The sequence below is a fragment of the Notolepis coatsorum genome, assembly GCF_963971535.1.
Source record: "Notolepis coatsorum genome assembly, chromosome: 1".
In the NCBI taxonomy this organism is placed as follows: Eukaryota; Metazoa; Chordata; class Actinopteri; order Aulopiformes; family Paralepididae; genus Notolepis; species Notolepis coatsorum.
The window spans coordinates 127,493,040-127,513,503 of NC_140165.1; the positions used below are offsets into that span (position 1 = coordinate 127,493,040).

The 20,464-nt window shown below is 44.1% G+C and overlaps 1 protein-coding gene across 1 annotated transcript; it reads right to left on the reverse strand.

The window, feature by feature from the left end:
- Nucleotides 1-1,627: 1,627 nt before the first annotated feature.
- LOC311226937 (phospholipid phosphatase 5-like) lies at nt 1,628-20,304 on the reverse strand. The gene is made up of 8 exons (XM_084312400.1): nt 20,177-20,304; nt 18,518-18,653; nt 18,158-18,266; nt 13,665-13,755; nt 10,472-10,535; nt 9,834-9,958; nt 7,733-7,903; nt 1,628-5,111 (listed from the first exon to the last, which is right to left on the reverse strand). Exons 2-8 carry the CDS (start codon nt 18,586-18,588, stop codon nt 4,942-4,944), a joined length of 801 nt encoding a protein of 266 aa, XP_084168526.1. The 5' UTR covers nt 18,589-18,653; nt 20,177-20,304; the 3' UTR covers nt 1,628-4,941.
- Between the last annotated feature and the right edge of the window lie 160 nt (nt 20,305-20,464).

Consider the following 20,464-nt stretch of genomic DNA (forward strand, 5'->3'; position numbering starts at 1 on the left):
ATAAAGTATTCTTCTTTTTAATCATCCAATCATGGAACAAAATATACTAAATTAACAATGGGTAATGGGCTTGTATTGGCCTAATTAGCACTACACTCAATAGTACTAATTTATATATTTTATACCCAGTTTAATCACCTGTATATTGTATATTACTATTGCACTTCACTGTTACATTTGCACTCTGGTTGGATGCCAAACTTATTTTCGTTGTACTGTACTTGTGCTGTATAATGACAATACAATACATTTGAATCATATCTAATAATTATCCCTAGTAAAAGACAGTGTACGTTTTGGAGTAGTTTATTTAGAAACATCATAAAGTGTCACCAAAAGATCTATGAGAAGCGTCGCAACATATACAAAGATGATACTGTGTGAACGGCAGCAGCCTCTCTTTGTGTCCTACAAGCCAAAGCAGATGATCAACATGAACAAAGCAATAGACAAGTCTTAAAACAACTCCTTTCCATGACAGCAGATCTGAAGCTGAAATCAGAGGATTAAGTAGACATAACAACTCTGATGAAAAGTGCCTTCAGATAAAAATATACAGAAAATCAAGGGGGAGAAAGTACATAATTGTTTTAGGACCTGGTAGATGCAACGTCAGAAAGGATCAAATGATGCAATAAGGAACCGTATCACTCTTTTAAAAGAGTGTAACATGCAAGTTGGTTTCATTTACAGTATGTACTCAAAACAGCAATAGCTGCCCCTTCTGTACTGTTGCTGGACAGGTTGCAGTAAGAAGTTAGTGTATGAAATATACTGGCAAACCATTCACCACAAATATGACTCCTCTCTTAATGTTAAATATTGTGGTCATATTTGAGGTAAACACCTGAAAAAATTTAAGTAAACTCCTGCATGCCTGGAAATGAAATATATTAGTTATAGACTTTTACATTATCTTATAAATAAGATCTACAAAGTAAACACAATTGGTCTCAACGGTCTGTCTCAAAGGTTTGTATGACAAACTCATATTCACAGTTCATTCATCTCACTTCCCTATAGATGTCTGAAGGTGCTGCCCTTTTTTTTACCCCCCAAAAAAAACAATATTTTGTACCCAATAAATAACACCACCATTTAATTTTTACAAAAATAGAACACAAAAACAGACATTGCTGAGGTAAGAAAGGCAATTACGTCACATTCAAACAAAATTATAGACCCATACCTACTGGAATTGTAAATTGAAACACTGAAACTGTGAAAGAATCATGAGTCAAGTAGGGCCAAAACTTGAGTTGCCCTGTTTCGACCAAAGTAGTTTTTTTTTTTTTTTTTTAAACCAAACATCCAGTGGAGAGAATTCATATACTGGCATATTCAGAGTGAAAGTTCACCGGTTAAGAGAGATCGTAGATGAAAGAGATCGTAGATTGAAGAGATCATAGATGGAAGGCACAAATCAAGTCTGTTGTATTTCTGCCCAATCATTTGGCCCAGATCCAGAGATCTGATCACCATTAATTAATTCACAGCCGTGAGCAAAGTGCTAAGATCGCTCACAACTTTTGACTGGATTTACACAGCAATAAAACTAATTTGATTTGACGTTATGTCATTTTAAGTCAATGCCCCCCCCCCTCCCCCCACCATATTCAGTCCACAATGAACAGATGTCTAGATCACATGGGTTAAAACTCTCGACTTGACTTGACTTAAAAAACATCACATTTCTTTTGTTGCTGTGGAAAAGCAGTCGTTCAAATAACTTCTATCCCAATAATAAAACAAAACAAAAAGTCTAAATCATAACGTCACTGTCTGAACCTCTGGCTGCAATTTGGTGATCACTGTTTATCCAACTGCCAGCAAAGACTACAGCACATTAACTCTACCACCCTAGACAGAAGACAATCAGGAAAAGACTACAACTGCCTATAAACAGGATATAAAACCCTACCTGCAGTAGCGATGGGAGGTTAGCACCAGGTACCTGGAGGGATTATGGCAGGTCGGCAGGTCCTTGTCAACTTGTGAAGTTGGAAATTGATCATGTGACCAAATGGTATATACGAGGTGATAGTGTTTTGGGATCCCAATCAGATGCAAGGCAGCGGATTCAACCTTTCTTTCTTGATGCAGGTGGCTTGAGCAATTCCTTTTAAGGAATCCCAGCATGTCAACATCATATTTCTGATGATGTTTGTTTCATGATACTCCGTGTTCACAATAAAGTATGTTTGCACCACAAAAGGTGAAGGGTCAGTGAAACGTCATAACTCGTAAAATTGGGTATCATGGAACTTTGGAACCAAAATTTAAAACACCAGTATTTACGAGTCGACAAACACACAGTTAAGCCCGACAATCAGTCCCGCTCTACACAGACCTGGTTCCATTCCAGCTCCTAACCGCCTTCTCTCGTCTTCTACCCTCTTCCCCTTTCCACTAAATGTTGAGTGAAAAATCACTTTCTGAGAGCTTTAGCTGAAAACGGGCTGGTGCGAGGAATGCCTTGGTGAGACAGAGCACGTCACATCTACTGGTGACTGTTCATACTTTAAGGGGGAGGTGGAAGGGTAGGAGAAGGACCTGCAGTTGTTTGCAGTAATAGAACCAGGCTAAGGCCTGAGACAGTGCAGTTGAAATACATGTATATAATAATTTTGTTACACTCGTGTTCATATACAGTACAGGAGTACCAATCTCCTGCCTATTTAGGCATCACTGTTAATTCTGTGGAGATGTTAATTAAGATATGAATTGTCTATGATTTTTGGAATCAAGAATTAGAATAGCAGGTATTACATAATCAGTGATGAGGGTCATATGGAGCCGCTAAATCTGGAGATGCAATATTGAAGAATTGATATGAACTCATGACCTTAATTAAAAAAAAAAAAAAAACATGATGACATTCAGAATATGCTTTAGGAAGACAGATATTTAAAGCACTCGACAGAGGCAGCAGAAGACAAACGGCAGAGATCAAGATAGGAGGGTCACCTACTGCTTTTGATTCAACCATTTTTGAGAAGCCCATTAAAAAGGGGAACGCCACCCATTTAAGAAATTCACACATGTTCTTCCTGTGCCCCAGGACAGTCCAGTCAGTATGTTCTTCCTGTGCCCCAGGACAGTCCAGTCAGTATGTTCTTCCTGTGCCCCAGGACAGTCCAGTCAGTATGTTCTTCCTGTGCCCCAGGGCAGTTCAGTCAGTATGTTCTTCCTGTGCCCCAGGGCAGTTCACTCAGTATGTTCTTCCTGTGCCACAGGGCAGTTCACTCAGTATGTTATTCCTGTGCCCCAGGGCAGTTCACTCAGTATGTTCTTCCTGTGCCCCAGGGCAGTTCACTCAGTATGTTCTTCCTGTGCCCCAGGGCAGTTCAGTCAGTATGTTCTTCCTGTGCCCCAGGACAGTTCAGTCAGTATGTTCTTCCTGTGCCCCAGGGCAGTTCAGTCAGTATGTTCTTCCTGTGCCCCAGGGCAGTTCAGTCAGTATGTTCTTCCTGTGCCCCAGGGCAGTTCAGTCAGTATGTTCTTCCTGTGCCCCAGGGCAGTTCACTCAGTATGTTCTTCCTGTGCCCCAGGGCAGTTCAGTCAGTATGTTCTTCCTGTGCCCCAGGGCAGTTCAGTCAGTATGTTCTTCCTGTGCCCCAGGGCAGTTCAGTCAGTATGTTCTTCCTGTGCCCCAGGGCAGTTCAGTCAGTATGTTCTTCCTGTGCCCCAGAGCAGTTCAGTCAGTATGTTCTTGCTGTGCCCCGGGACAGTTCAGTCAGTATGTTCTTCCTGTGCCCCAGGGCAGTTCAGTCAGTATGTTCTTGCTGTGCCCCAGGGCAGTTCAGTCAGTATTTGTAGAGATGCACCAATCTCTCTCCTAAAGCTAGAAATCAGAGATAGAACCCTCTAATCAGTGATGTCACTGGGATGTAAAATCTGGGGGCTGCTCCATGGACAATGAATGGGGCTCCGACTTCATGAGGCCATCAGATGTTTGTCTGAGCACCCAGATGAGGTTTGTATTCTACTATTGCTAGAAGGTCTGAACAAGCGCACACAAACATGTTATGGCCTAATAAAATCAGAGCCCCATTCATTGTCTATGGAGCAGCCCCAGATTTTACATTCCAGGTTGGGAGGGTTCTCTCTCCGATTTCTAGCTTTAGGAGAGAGTGATGCATGTTCACAAATACTGACTGAACTGCCCCGGGGGCACAGGAAGAACAAACAGTATGTGCATTTTTTTAAATGGGTGGTATTCCCCTTTACTCGTCACAAACTGGAAGTCCATGCAATCCACCCAAAAAGCACTTGCACCAGTGTTGTGGTTTTTTAGGTATCGGAGGTAAAGAATGTTGGCTATTGTTAGCATAATGCTCAGCATGCTAGTGGAAGTCAATAGAGGCACGAAGCATGCATATTACTTAGCAACAGAATTTAGAATGCGTCACGTCCCCGACAGACTTCTGCTAGAATGCATGGCATGATGTTAACAAATACTATAATTTATTGCTTCCAATATAGCAAGAAACAAAACACTGGTACAAGTGCTTCTAGCGTGGCCCGGAAGGACAAATCAGATAGGTTTCTTATCAATTGTCGACTATCCCTTTAAGATACGAATAGCCCATATCAACATCCATATTTTGGCAGCCACTTTCGTCTGGATCAAAACCAGTATTGTCCCTTTTCGTCTGGATCAAAACCAGTATTGTCCCTTCAAATCTCTCTCCCGCATTTCGAAATGGGATCGTGTTCATGATGAGATCCATTAGAAGGCTGTGCCCCTCTACAGGGAACCAATATACAGAAGGTGAGGGGGAAACCTATGGGCCGTAACCATTAGTGTCATGCTCAGTTTCGGAGGTCAGCTCCTGTGTGTAGCTGAGGTTCTACGAGCGGGCGTGAAAACCTGGGTGCGGACGGATTACTCAAGAGCAGTGGAAGTGTCATCCGGCTATGATCCAGTTCCAGGTTGCGCTACAGAGGCAGTATGTAGTTGGAGTTGGCCAGCTTGCGCTCCTGTGCTGCGGGTACAGTCTCTCGGTGACGCAGAGGCCTGTGGCAGTCGGGGTCCTGGAGCGGAGGGTAGTGCTGCCTGTAGCACAGCCAGGCGAACGTCAGGCCCAGCACAGAACCCACCAGTACATCTGCACAAGAGGGAGAACATGTACAGTTGTACACACGTCTTCGGTCCATCTGTATCTCAACTCAGAACTTCATTGAGCCCTCGTTTTCCAATGATGTCGAGCATACCAACATAATAAATAAATACATGAGAAATGCAATGAATATACAATAACCATTACAATATACAATAAGTGCAATCATAACATCGTTTTTTTTTACAATCAATTAATTAAAACAATTACAGATTATGGTGGAATGGTTGGTGATTAAGGAAGTATTGAGTTTTAGATTTTGTTGTATGATACACATATTAGGAGCACAGAAGCTAAAAGCAGATTTTCAAATTCAGTACAAACTCTAGGGGCTAGATCCACAAAGAATGGATTGCACGGAGCAAGTTGCACCCTAACTTACAATTCATTATGAATTGAAAATGGGGGACCCTGATGTAAACAAGACGAAAGTCTTTCTCTGGTCTGCATCCCCTTAACAATTGTGTGTATTGGGGCGGCTAAGTGGCGCAGTGGGCAAGGCGCTCGCCACTTCCGGCTTGGCTGGTCGTTCATACTAATACAATTGGCAGTATTAGGGGGTGGGAAAGCCGGTGGGTGGGGATCGGACGTTGTGGACAGTGACTCCTACAGGTCGGTTGGTGCGCCTGTACAGCTGAATCAGGAAGTTATCGGGGGCAGCGTGAGCCTCCCACGCGTTACTCCTCGCCACTGAGAGATCGCGCTGTACAGGTGAAAAGATGCCAGTGGGAGGCATGGTCTAGCAACGTTCGAGACAGGGGAGGGGATAATTGGATAATACGAAATTGGGATGGGAGAAAAATAGAGATGGGGAGAAAAAGTAGATAAAAAAAAAAAAAAAGTGTGTATTGAGCCATACTGTATTGTACCCATTCTGCAATCTGTTAATAAAACTTTCATTCAATCAATCAATCTGCACGGTGATTGATTGAATGACATTTTTATTAACAGATTGCAGAATGGGTACAATACAGTACGGCTCAATACACACAATTGTTAAGGGGATGCAGACCAGAGAAAGACTTTCGTCTTGTTTACATCAGGGTCCCCCATTTTCAATTCATAATGATTGTAAGTAAGGGTGCAACTTGCTCCGTGCAATCCATTCTTTGTGGATCTAGCCCTAGGTGCTTTAAGTGTAAGTCATTGGAACGTGTACTATAGGGCCCAGACGTCTACTCCAACAGAGAAGTGAGATAAATTGGTTAATCTCCAATCATGGCTTTATATAGAAAAAATATGCCAATGCGGCTCTCGCCTCTCTGCCACGCCTCTCTGCCAGGCAAGATAACTTTGAGATTGGTCAATAGTTATTTAGGTCACTTCGATCTCCACCTTTATGCAAGGGGGTTACATGGACTGTTTTCCAGGCATTGGGGACTTTACCCATTAACAAAGAGATTAAATATATGTTATTTGTTCTGAAATTAAGGGTGCAGCTAATCTGAGGAAAAGGGATCAAGGGATCATCTCTCCTGTTGATTTCCTGATATCAATGGATTGTAAGTAAAACAACATTATTAGGGAAGGGGTGAAGATGGAATTGTCCATTTTAATTTCCACTACAATCGACTTAAAGGAACACTCCAACATTTTGGGAAATTAGCTTATTTGCCATCTACCCTAGAGTTAGACAAGAAGATACATACCTTTTTCGTCTCTGTGCGTGCATTAGGCTAGGGAACAGCCGCACCGTTAGCCTAGCTTAGCGTCATTCACTGGAAGTAGGTTACACATTTAGCCTAGTTCCCAAAAGTCACGAAATACAACTCCAAAAACGTTCCTGTAAACATGTTGTGACCTGTGTATTTACCAATACATTTTTTTTTGAATTCGACATTTTCTAAGCAGATATACTCGGAACAATTTTTTGCCGAACCACTGCACTCTGGGGGCGCAGTAATTTCACGTGACGCAGTGCTACTTTCCAACGTCGAGGCCAGTGTTTACATTTTCGTTTCATTCAAAGGATCCGAAGCGTATATCTTCTTGTCTAACTCCAGGGTAGATGGCAAATAAGCTAATTTCCCAAAATGTTGGAGTGTTCCTTTAAGTTCCTTTAAGTTATGTCCGCTGTGCCTGAGTAAAAGGTTCTTGGAGAAGTACTGAACCTGCATTTTTTTTTTTTTTTTATATTTTTTTTTTATTTTTTTTATATATTTCTTCCCCTCCTTTTTCCCGATTTTTCTCCCATCCCACCCTTCCTGGTTGTTGCGTACTTTCCCCTACTGTTGGTCCGGGAGACCGGAGACTGTCACATGCTTTCCTCCGACGCATGTGCAGCCTGGGGCAGGCCAACCTGGCCGCGCAGGTTCTCACCGGGGAGAGTGTAGCGTGTGGGAGGCCACACTATCTCTCCTCAGTTCCAACCCTCGCTGAGCAGGCACCCCGACCGAACTGTAGGGGTCGCTGTCCACAACGCCCAGGACCCACCCTTCAGCTTTCCCACCCCCTGATACAGCCAATTGTATCAGTGTGAGAGGCCAGCCAAGCTGATAGCAACGCCGGGAGCTGGATTCGAACAGGCGAATCCTAGTGAACCTGCCTTTTTCTATTGTGATTAAACTATACCACGCAGGCTGTGGTTAGAAAGGCCTTTGCTCTCTCACCTTGCCAGTGGTGTTTGTAGTCACAGGTCCTGGAGAGGGCGATCATGGAGGCCGTGAGTAACGGGGTGAGAAAGGCACACAGCCTCCAGGCTCTGCCCCGACCCCCTGGGCTGAAGCACTGCAGCTTTCCCCCGACATACAGTGCTGTGAAACCCAGCCCTGCAAACGCAACTGAGGCAAGGAGAAGAGACAAGACGGTGGTCAGGTCAATAGAGAGAGAGAGAGAGGGGGGGGGGGGGGGGGGGGGAAGGTGGGAGAGTGAGAGACAGAGAAGGGTGGGAGGGAGAGAGAGAGGTGGGAGAGAGAGATGGGAGAGAGAGAGAAAGGTGGGATAGAGAGAGAGAGGTGGGAGTGAGAGAGAGAGAAAGTGGGAGAGAGAGACAGAGAAAGGTGGTAGGGAGAGAGAGGGAGTGCACTGCACTATAAAGAGAGAGACTGCACTATAAAGAGAGACTGCACTATAAAGAGAGACTGCACTATAAAGAGAGGCTGCACTATAAAGAGAGGCTGCACTATAAAGAGACTGCACTATAAAGAGAGAGACTGCACTATAAAGAGAGGCTGCACTATAAAGAGAGACTGCACTATAAAGAGACTGCACTATAAAGAGAGGCTGCACTATAAAGAGAGAGACTGCACTATAAAGAGAGGCTGCACTATAAAGAGAGACTGCACTATAAAGAGACTGCACTATAAAGAGACTGCACTATAAAGAGAGGCTGCACTATAAAGAGACTGCACTAGAAAGAGAGGCTGCACTATAAAGAGACTGCACTATAAAGAGAGGCTGCACTATAAAGAGACTGCACTATAAAGAGACTGCACTAGAAAGAGACTGCACTAGAAAGCGAGAGACTGCACTAGAAAGAGACTGCACTAGAAAGAGAGGCTGCACTAGAAAGAGACTGCACTAGAAAGAGAGGCTGCACTAGAAAGAGACTGCACTAGAAAGAGAGAGACTGCACTAGAAAGAGGCTGCACTAGAAAGAGACTGCACTAGAAAGAGAGGCTGCACTATAAAGAGAGGCTGCACTAGAAAGAGGCTGCACTAGAAAGAGACTGCACTAGAAAGAGAGGCTGCACTATAAAGAGACTGCACTAGAAAGAGACTGCACTAGAAAGAGAGAGACTGCACTATAAAAAGAGACTGCACTAGAAATAGAGAGGCTGCACTATAAAGAGAGACTGCACTAGAAAGAGAGAGAGAGAGACTGCACTATAAAAAGAGGAAATCTACATCAGAGATGGCCACATAAAGGGCTGCGGATGCTTTCTCATTCAAACAAAGCAGGAGCCTGGAGCTACTGTAGAAGCACTTGACCCACCCATTGATGCTTCAGCTCCATGCTGTAAAGCCCCTTCTTGTACTGGTTTAGTCTTCCCCTGTGTTACTGCTGATACCAGGATGTATCAGGTAATCTAATCAAGTCATAAAAGCAAGATGACCAGTATGTCCGAGTAGACGTCTATGTAGTGTAGAGGTCTAAGCACTGGGGCGTCTGGGTAGTGTAGAGGTCTAAGCACTGGGGCGTCTGGGTAGTGTAGAGGTCTAAGCACTGGGGCGTCTGGGTAGTGTAGAGGTCTAGGCACTGAGGCGTCTGGGTAGTGTAGAGGTCTAAGCACTGGGGCATCTGGGTAGTGTAGAGGTCTAAGCACTGGGGCGTCTGGGTAGTGTAGAGGTCTAAGCACTGGGGCATCTGGGTAGTGTAGAGGTCTAAGCACTGGGGCGTCTGGGTAGTGTAGAGGTCTAAGCACTGGGGCGTCTGGGTAGTGTAGAGGTCTAACCACTGGGGCGTCTGGGTAGTGTAGAGGTCTACACTAGGGTGCCTGTTCAGTGGGGAGGTGATCTGGGGGAGATAGTGTGAACTTCCACCCATGTTATACTCTCCCAGTGAAACTCCTCACTGTCAGGTGAAAATAAGCGGCTGGTGACTCCATGTGTATCGGAGGAGACATGTGGTAGTCTACACCCTCCCCAGATCGACAGTAGGGCAAGTGCAACTTACATAATTACTAAATTGGGGAGAAAACAGCAACAAAAACAAAGATAATAATTAAAAGCAAGATGACAAGGATAAAAGCCAATAAGAACAAGTCTTACATGAGGAGTGTCCACTAGGGAAACTCTTCCTGCCCTCAATGACGGTATCTGGGTCACCACTGCAGTGCATCTCCAGGTTCATTTGTCCGTCCGGGAAACAGCGGTAGAAGAAGTCTGGCCGTGGCCTGAGGCAGGAACACAACAAGGCTTTATGTATTATTCATCTACTATAATCCCAACAGAGTACCACTGCTTTGCTTAAGATGTGCAGTTTGTGGACCGCATAGTTTTGCGTTAGCTGCGGAACATAAGTCAAGTCAAGTCAAGTCAAGTAATTTATTTATAGAGCACATTTAAAAGCTCGAGAGCCAACCAAAGTGCTGTACAGTACAGTCAAAGCATAAAATCAATGTCCTATAAAATACACAAATACAAAAAGGCACAACAGGACAGGACAGTACATTCAGAAAATAGGACAAGCGGATAGGGGAGCACAAAGTACAGTATAGCACACCGGGGACAGAGGAGCACAAGAAGAGATACAAGAGGGAGGGGGCAGGATAAAATTGCATGGGAGTGTGTGGGTTAGGGTGTGGGAGAATCAGGATTAATCGAAGGCTAGGGAATAAAAGTGGGTTTTTAAACAGGCCTTAAATGTCTCCAGCGTAGGGGCAGATCGAATCGCTAGGAGAACTCACCTGCCTACGACCAACTTGATGGCGTTGGTGAAAACTCCATTTAGCACTAGAGTCAAAGTCACAGCTGTGGAACAGAGGAAGAGACAAATCAACGTAAGCCTTTCCTGTCCGTACTCTTCTTTGCAACGTCACAGCCAGAACTAAGAGTCATTGGGGTTATTAGGGGCAGGGCCTAATGTGATGTTTTCTTCCTCCACCTGTTCTGACGAGTAGAGCAGAGTGTGTGTCTGGCTGTGTAGCATGTCTGGCTGTGTGACGTTAACTTGTTAGCATTAAATAATTACACCAGGATAGCTTCGCTTAGCAAAGAGCTACTCAGACTTTGTCGCTGTTGGGATTTCACACACACACACACACACACACACACACCCATTTATTATCAAAAATACTATTATTATACATATGATGCCTGGTCATACGGCTCTATATTATACATGTAGATCGACATAGATTTACAGATACTAGCCAAATCGTTACTAGAGAAGACAAGTTAACATTGTGCCGGATGGCTGGTAGACAGGAAGTCAAGTTAAATCAAATTAAACCTGTTGCTACTGTAAGGGAAAAGTATTTATGTATGATATCTCATTTTAAATGTACAAAATTCACAAATAGATATATTCCATTTCAGACCATAAACACTCTGTCTGTCCCAAAACCTAGTGCAAAGGTTTGCTTATGCAAACAAGCCATTGTTTGCACAAGCTGACTGGCCCCAACTTGTACACCACTACTACCCCCCCACCTTTGTATTATCATGTGCCCCGAAGTAATTTCTATAAACCCTGTCTGAATCATACCACTATTATCACTGCCTTTGTCATCATGACCTCAAGATGACATGACACACTTGTACCCCCCTGTATTGGCCCTGTGTAAACATTACACCACTGCTCTCCTCGGATGGGACTTCTTTAAACGTGCATGTATTCGATTGGATGATACCGCTGTCATCTATGTGATTGGATCAAACAAATATCATGTTACCTTGCCCACTTTTACCCTATATAAGCTGTATTCAAATGTTCATTCAAGGGTGCAACTCGGGTAGAGCATTTTGTGTGCTCTGCTTTGACTTGTCACCATTTTGTATTCTGCAGAATATGATAAATAAATCACTTTTGACTGTGAAGACTCTGTATCCAAAGCCATATTAATTTCATGCATATCAAGGGTTTATGACGACTTTTTATTCCACAACACTACATCAAGCGCAAACAAGGAGTGCCACTTAGTGACCAAAACATGGTACTGCAACTAAATAATAACACAAAAATAGTAGGCACATTTGTGACTGTTACAAGCACGTACGAACAGCAAAGACGGCAGCACACAATCAAGCTTAGCAGAGACAGTGACCTGCTGCAGAAAAACCAATGACCTGCTGAGAGACCAGTGACCTGAGAGACCAGTGACCTGAGAGACCAGTGACCTGAGAGACCAGAGACCTGAGAGACCAGAGACCTGAGAGACCAGAGACCTGAGAGACCAGTGACCTGAGAGACCAGTGACCTGAGAGACCAGAGACCTGAGAGACCAGTGACCTGAGAGACCAGTGACCTGAGAGACCAGTGACCTGAGAGACCAGTGACCTGAGAGACCAGTGACCTGAGAGACCAGTGACCTGAGAGACCAGTGACCTGAGAGACCAGTGACCTGAGAGACCAGAGACCTGAGAGACCAGTGACCTGAGAGACCAGTGACCTGAGAGACCAGTGACCTGAGAGACCAGTGACCTGAGAGACCAGTGACCTGAGAGACCAGTGACCTGAGAGACCAGTGACCTGAGAGACCAGTGACCTGAGAGACCAGTGACCTGAGAGACCAGTGACCTGAGAGACCAGAGACCTGAGAGACCAGAGACCTGAGAGACCAGTGACCTGAGAGACCAGTGACCTAAGATTTGTTTATTAAGGACAATGCAAATTAATGAACATCATTTACATGTGTATGCATAACATCACAGCATAAGGACGTAAATATGCCGGGAATAGCACAGGGCTAATTTCCACCCGTAGTCCTAACATAAAACAAACACAAAACGGACCATACAACGTTCATTCATAAAAACTGACATCACTGACATGACCACACTAACATGACATTCAGTCAGTACTAGGGGTGGGACGATACATCGATCCAGATCGATACATCGATGTAATTATCAACGATCGAATCGGATCGATGCGATGTAATAAGATCGATTCATATCGATACTCTTATTTTGAAAATCCTGTGGCGAGTCTCATAACTGATTGTGTTAAATGGGCATATGATATCATCTCATATCGATCGCAGGCACCTGAATCTAATCGTATCGTATTGTATCGTGAGAGACTTTGTGATATCGGCAAATATCGTATCGTTGTCCAAAGAATCGATATCGTATCGTATCATGATGAAACTGGTGATTCCCACCCCTAGTCAGTACAACATCACTAACATCCCTAATGAGCAGTGGTGCAGTCGTGGTCACACGCGGTTACACGCCGTGTTACTAGATGATCAGTACCTGAGTACCTGAGAGACCAGTGACCTGCTGAGAGACCAGTGGCCTTCATATGGTCAGTGCTTCCCTGTGGACTTCCATTCAGTGTCCCACGTTTTAAAGTATAGTTTATGTCATCAGGTCTGTTTTAAGAGGACTCTGTGTCACGCTGCACTGTCTCTCTGTGTTCAGTTAGCTTTGCCTAGTCGAGTGCTTTCACCCAGAATGTCCCTGGAGTCTCTCTGTGTTCGGTTAGCTTTGCCTAGTCGAGTGCTTTCACCCAGAATGTCCCTGGAGTCTCTCTGTGTTCGGTTAGCTTTGCCTAGTCGAGTGCTTTCACCCAGAATGTCCCTGGAGTCTCTCTGTGTTCGGTTAGCTTTGCCTAGTCGAGTGCTTTCACCCAGAATGACCGTGGAGTCTCTCCCACACAAAGACACATAATAATAGTCTAACCAGGTATGCAAGGGCATTAATAACCAATGATCCCGACCCAGCTCTAATGCCCATTGCTCACTGCAGCAGAGAATGAAAGTCATGTACGCCACTAAATCACGGGTTATGTTTTGAGAGCTGGGTCAGGATTTCAACTCAAAAGATGCAAAGAGTTTCGCCTACAAGGTGACCGATAACCTTTTTACCAATTCTGTCATGATGTGAGCACCTTGCTACCAGTCTAATAGTTTTGTATATCTGGTCATTCCTTACCCAGCGAGGCTTCCTTCACATCTCCTCTCTCCACGCGCTTCAGCAGGGTGAAGAGCAGGATTACTATGATGGGGGTGAAACACGCCACACTCTGGTATGAGAAGGAAACAAGAGTTAATCATTCATGCACAGTGAGGATTTACCCGATGACTTAATCACCACTTCCCATTTCCCTCTTAACCATTTCAGGTGCTGCATATAGCCTCACACATGTGAGACTAGAATCTTGGAAACGCCACAATGGCTAAGCTAAGGGTCGTTCTATGGACACACTCCTACGCAGAGCTGTCTCTACCGCCTGTACATCACAGCCTGCTAAACAACTCTGCCCAAGAGAGCCAAAATCTGGACATCCAGTTTGAAAGAAAATGTGGCTATAACTTTGAATTGAGTGCATACAGAGTATCACCATAGCTGTCAACATTGGGATTTGAAAAAACAGGATATTTCGCCCCGCCCCCTTCCCCCCCCCCCCCCCAATGTAGTCTCCTCCCCCTCGTATGTATATTATATATATATATATTGTCTGCACTGCGCAGCCGTGGAATCGCGAGGCCATAGATTTAGAATAGATAGAAAGGGCATATTGTGGTGTATCATAATTAATTTGTTGAATACAATAGGATTTTTATAACGTTGACACAAATTAAAGAATATTTACACTAAGTTCTCTTTTACCTCTTATTTAATTCATTCATTAATTTAATTGTAGGTACTAAAGTTTCAAGTTTCTTTAATAGTTGTCATACAGAAGTACAGAATACTTTTATACAAAATGCTTCTTTCTGTTACGCTCCAGAGACTGTGCTAGACAAGAGATAAGTATGAAATAAAATAGTATAGCATGTAATAATAGAAGTAAAAATAGAAGTCACGTACATAGACACAGTGTTCAGTATATACATATGTACAATGTTCGATGCAGAATAGAAGTAACTGAGTTACCATACAATATACAATATACTATGCAATACTAATATACAATACTATATAGTGCAAAGCAGAAATGGGATGAGGTACAATTTAGGTACAATTTACAGTAAGGTGTACTGAGGTATGGGTTGTAGTGCAAATCCTTTATCAATAAATATAAAGTGTGTTTAGGTGTTCTAAAGTGTGGAGAGTGGGTGCTGCAGTGTGTTGTTTGTTTAAAGTGAGTGTGTGCGTGTGGATGTGTGTGTTGTGAGTGCATTTGATGGTTGTTGCATAGTGTTATTGTTCGTTGAGCAACCTGATGGCCTGGGGATAGAAGCTTCTTCTGAGTCTTTCTGTGCTTGCCATGAGACTCCGGTATCGCTTGCCTGACCGCAGCAGTTCAAAGAGGCAGTTGTTTGGGTGGCTGGAGTCCTTGATAATTCTCTTAGCCTTACCCCTGCACCGCTTGTTGTAAATGTTCTGGAGAGTGGGAAGCCCCCCTCCAATTGTGCGTTCGGCTGAACGTGCCACTCTCTGTAGTCTGCTTCGGTCTTGTGCGGTGCTATTCCCAAACCAGGAGGTGATATTGCCAGTCAGGATGCTCTCTATTGTACATGAGTAGAAGTTCTTAAGGATCTTCTGACTGACTTGGAACTTCCTTAGGCACCTGAGGTACTTAAAACTGTTCACTCTCTCAACCGGTGCCCCGTCGATGCTGAGGGGGCTGTAGTCCCTGACCCCCGACCTCCTAAAGTCCACAATCATCTCCTTTGTTTTGTTGACGTTCAGGGAGAGGCTGTTCTCCTGGCACCATCCTGCCAGGACCTTGACCTCTTCCAGGTAGGCCCTCTCGTCGTTTGCAGAGATCAGGCCCACCACTACTGTGTCGTCAGCAAATTTGATGATTGTGTTGTTGTTCCGCTGAGCCACACAGTCATGTGTGTACAGGGAGTAGAGGAGGGGACTCAGAACACAGCCCTGGGGGGCCCCTATGTTGAGGGTGATGGATGAGGAGGTGCAGTTGCCTGCTCTCACTACCTGGGGTCTGCCCGTCAGGAAGTCTAAGACCCACTGGCAGAGGTCATAGTTCAAGCCCAGGTCCCTGAGCTTGGCTATGCGTTTGGAGGGGACTATGGTATTGAATGCTGAGCTGTAGTCGATGAATAGCATTCTCACATAGTTCCCCTGCCTCTTGTCCAGGTGTGATGCTGCTGTGTGCAGCACATGGGCTATGGCGTCCTCCGTGGACCTGTTGGGGCGGTATGCAAATTGCAGGGGGTCCAGGTTGATGGGGATGGAGGAGCAGATGTAGCCCTTTACTAGCTTCTCAGGTCGCTTTCACATATAGTTTTGGTGGACTCGGTGCGGTTCTGGGGGTGAAGTTGCAACATTGTTGCATTCTTCATTTGGTTCGCCTGCTTTCACATAGAAATCTGTCAGGCGGAACAATGTCACGCGGTCGAAAAGGGCGCTTGTCTATTGGACAGTGGAAATGTGTGTGTGGCTGCGATCCCGTGTATGTGCGCGCGCGTGTGTGTGTCTGTGTGTGGACTGCGGAGCCCTCCAGATCAGCGGAGCCGAGTTTTGACATGGCATTGATCCATTGTTCTATTGAAGCACATTACCACAATCCTCTCGCTAAACAACTTGTAGACCACAGTGTTTTTATGAGTGCCCACAAGTAGCTGTTTTATTAATAATATAATAAGCCGCGCGCCTCGGTAATAATAATAAGCCGCGTTTTTTCTTCCTTCTTCCCAAGATGCACAGATAGATAGATAGAGAGATTAGATGCAGTGTGCTTGTTTTGCAGTGAGTGCTGCGAGCAGTGGTAATAATAATCACTTCCTATATTTGGTTCGCGTTTGGTTCGATGAAGCTGAACCGAGACCGACGTTTTCAGGCGGACCAGAGTTCGACTGTTTGGTCCGCGAACCGAGTTCGACGCGCATTCACACAGACCCGAAAAACCGGACTATCGAATTCTGGTCCGAAATGGCTATGGAGGTGAGAGCTACAGGGCGGTAGTCGTTGAGGCAAGCAGGCTTGGATTTTTTAGGTACAGGGATGATAGTGGACTTCTTCAGGCAGGTGGGGATGACAGCCTGTTCTAATGACAGGTTAAATATGTCAGTGAATACCGGGGCCAGTTGGTCGGCACAGACTTTTAGGACGCGGCCGGGGATGCCGTCCGGTCCTGCTGCCTTCCTGATATTATTCACTTTTTTAAAAAGGTCCTCCTCACCATATACTGTTTATATTGTACATAGTCCTGTGTGTTGTATATTATTGTCTCTTTCTATATACACCGTGGGAAGGGGGGCACGTAATTGAATTTTTTTGTATGTCTTGCACAAATTGGAAAACGACAAAGTTGATTTAGACTTTTAACATGTGTCTATAGTGTCAGACACTAATTGTAATGGGAAAAAACGGATACTGCTGTAATATAAAGTGAAATTCTACCATGCCTCAATGTATCAACTTTAAACATACACTAAATGTTAATGTTAGAAATGTTAATTTCCATTATTTCCACCATGTGCAACATTTCCTAAGAACAGCAATGTCCATTCTATCAACTCCAAATCTGTGCTATGAGCTCAATTCTCCCGGTGCATGCTGACTTTACATTAAACGAATGACAATAATATAGTATGAAGTAGGGTATTATTTGGACTAAAGAATGGTGTTGTCTCACCCTACTCGCATGTTGAGGGAGAGCACCACACATTATACACTGAGAAACCACGGCCGAGAGTGAGCTCTCCGGGAACAACCCCACTTTGCCTGTATCGCTTCTCTGCCTTTTGTAGGTAGGTGTAGAATCTAATACATTTCGTGCTAAACCCCTCCTTTATCTGGTCGCTGTTCTTCTTCTACTTCGGGTCGCAACCGTTTTCCCGTCTGACTTCCTGTGCTAACGTTCTAATCTACACTGCTGCCACCTGTCGTCACAGAGGGGAATTGCAGCCATTTTGTAAAAATTTAAAAACAGGAAAAATACGGGAAAATATTTTAACGGGATGACAGCGGGAAGGAAGGTTGAAGTACAGTACAATCCCGGGAAAAACAGGATGGTTGACAGGTATGAGTATCACAAATAACCAAAAGTTACACTTGTCTGAACATTTACGAGTTACGCAGTGATGTAGTCATCTAAAGGTAAACAGACTATCTTTTCTGCATAAGGAAACCATACCTACGTTCATTGTTGTTTCCATGGACGCAGTGAATAAACAAGGCTGCCCAGACGCCATGAAATTAAATCATTCTTTCCAACTCATTTTCAGTTCTTATTTATGAAAGGAGACAAAAAATATGGTGGGAACAATAACATAATATTATTTATTCAAATATGTTTATAATATGAGTATAGGTAGCACCGGTTAGTTTACTTCCTCTTTGGACAGAGATGTTTGACAGTGGAATGACGTAACACCTGAAAGGAACACGTTGGCAGCAAAAATATGAGGATTTTCTTCAGTGGACACACAGACAGTGCCCAGCTTTTAGGAAGGAGGTGGATGAGAAGCTGAGCTGAGTTGAACATCTACATCATAAATTGAACTACTCACAAACATCAGAGAGGTGGGTACGTGGTCACTTTCCACACGATGGAACTTATACAACCACATCTCTTCTGCCTGGATTTCCCGGTAGAATGGTGGCAGCTGCTCTGTTACGCTGAGGATAATGCACACACACACACACACACACACACACACACACACACACACACACACACACACACACACACACACACACACACACACACACACACACACACACACACACACACACACACACACACACACACACACACACACACACACACACACACACACAGTGTTGGTTAAGAGTATTAAATTGCAACAGAAAATAACAACACTAATGGGATTTTAAAGAAACAAATGGAAAAACAGAAACAAACTCACAGGAACACAATCAATAGCACCATTCGGATGGAGACCTCCGAAAGTAAACCACGAAGTAGTCTCCTCTTCATCTTGTTGCTTAAGAGTGGAGTTCAGTCAACAGCCAACATGGTTAATGCGCTGGCATCCTCCTAACCTAGGAGGGACGATTAGAAAGGGCTTCATTAGACTCTTTTTGTACTCTTAAACAGTACTGTATATTTGTAGATCTGGTATGTCATAAATGTCTAGATGCAACAGTACTGTCTACCTGCATGTCATTTATGTTATGATGAATTTAAAATGGGGGACCCTGATGTAAACAAGACAGAGGTCTTTCTCTGGTCTGCATCCCCTTAACAATTGTGTGTATTGAGCTGTAGTGTATTGTACCCATTCTGAAATCTGTTAATAAAAATGTCAATCAATCAATCAATCAATCAAGGAAGTGAAACCAAGCCTGTTATAACCAAATGGTAATACAAAATGCTCTGACAAAAACCTCACACACCTTGCCAAGGCTGGCCATTATGTCAGTGGAAGTGAAGACACAGGCAGCCCTTTGAATAATGCATAGCTCACTTCAAAGCCACTAACATTCATTCAATCTTTATTACCAGACAGGTGATCTGGTCTACAAGATACAATACACGACCAAGGTACCCATGTACATGTCAAAATACTTCCCAAAGGTCAGTGAATACCATGATCACAACACCAGAGGGAGCTCCACAAATCATGTTAAATCCAGATTTGGCTCAAACAAGGGACTAAACACGTTTAGCAATTATGCCACATCAATGTGGAACGCCCTACCCAAAGCTGTAAAGGAATGTGAATCACTACCCACTTTCAAAAACACTCAAAGAACACCTACGGGAGACTGCAATTCGAAACTGGCCCCTGTAAATGTCCTAACCCAACCCAATGTACAGTAAATGACCAAGTATGGTTGTCAATATTCCAATGTACAGTTTTGCTTGTACAGTTGTACAGTGTCCCCCTCCTACCCAACCCCCCCCCCCCCCACTCCTACCCAACCTCCCCCCCACCCACCCAACCACCTCCAATGTACAGTCCGGCCCCCCCACCCCACCTACCCAACCTCCTCCAATGTACAGTTTCTACGTCAAATGTATATACTCTCTTTTCTGGACTCTTTTTGTATCACAAACAGTACTGTATTTGCGAATCTGGTATGTCATTTCATAAATGTATATATGTAGCATTACTGTCTATCTGTATGTCATGTATGTCATATATGTTATGATGAATTGAAAATGGGGGACCCTGATGTAAACAAGGCGAAAGTCTTTCTCTGGTCTGCATCCCCTTAACAATTGTATTGAGCTGTACTGTACTGTACCCATTCTGCAATCTGTTAATAAAGTTTTCAATCAATCAATCAATCATGCAACATTGTACAGAAACGGATTCGTTTAGTTCTCGTATGCATTATTTAATCATGTAAGGCTCGAATTCCCCGTCTGTCGAGACAAGCAATACGGGCCAGCGTCGGTTTGCTGAGCTGGTAATGAACTGGTCAAACAAACACCCATCACACAGCATGTTAAGCTAGCTAGTAGTAACATTATCCACATCTGTCAAGCCAGACATCTGGGATGTGCACATTTCCGCATTTTCAAATGGGAATCCCTCGGCGTCCTCATCGTTACCAACCTTAAACTGGGTCGTTTATCTCTTTATCCATGTATTCGTATAACAGTGTTGTTAACGTGGCCTAGGGGCTCGATTAGCATCGCCCTGTGTGTATCATCCACGGATCTGGTGCGTTTACGGATTCGTAAGAAACAGGGATGCAAAGGAGGAGAAAGACAGATCCTGGGGAATTTGTATGTGAAGTTACCAGAAATAGCGGCACCTGTTACCGGTACGCTATTTTCAAAATAAAAGCCCAGATTAAATACTGTACATGGCGTTTCTTATCACAAGAACCACACAATATCC

What these genes read in the sequence shown, in the direction of transcription:
- LOC311226937 (XM_084312400.1), bottom strand. Translation starts at nt 18,588, where the DNA reads ATGAAGAGGAGACTACTTCGTGGTTTACTTTCGGAGGTCTCCATCCGA. An exon ending in GTGCTATTGATTGTGTTCCT is followed by an intron (nt 18,267 to 18,517) that starts GTGAGTTTGTTT and finishes CATTATCCTCAG; the next exon opens with CGTAACAGAGCAGCTGCCAC. An exon ending in CTACAAACACCACTGGCAAG is followed by an intron (nt 5,112 to 7,732) that starts GTGAGAGAGCAA and finishes CCTCTTGTGCAG; the next exon opens with ATGTACTGGTGGGTTCTGTG.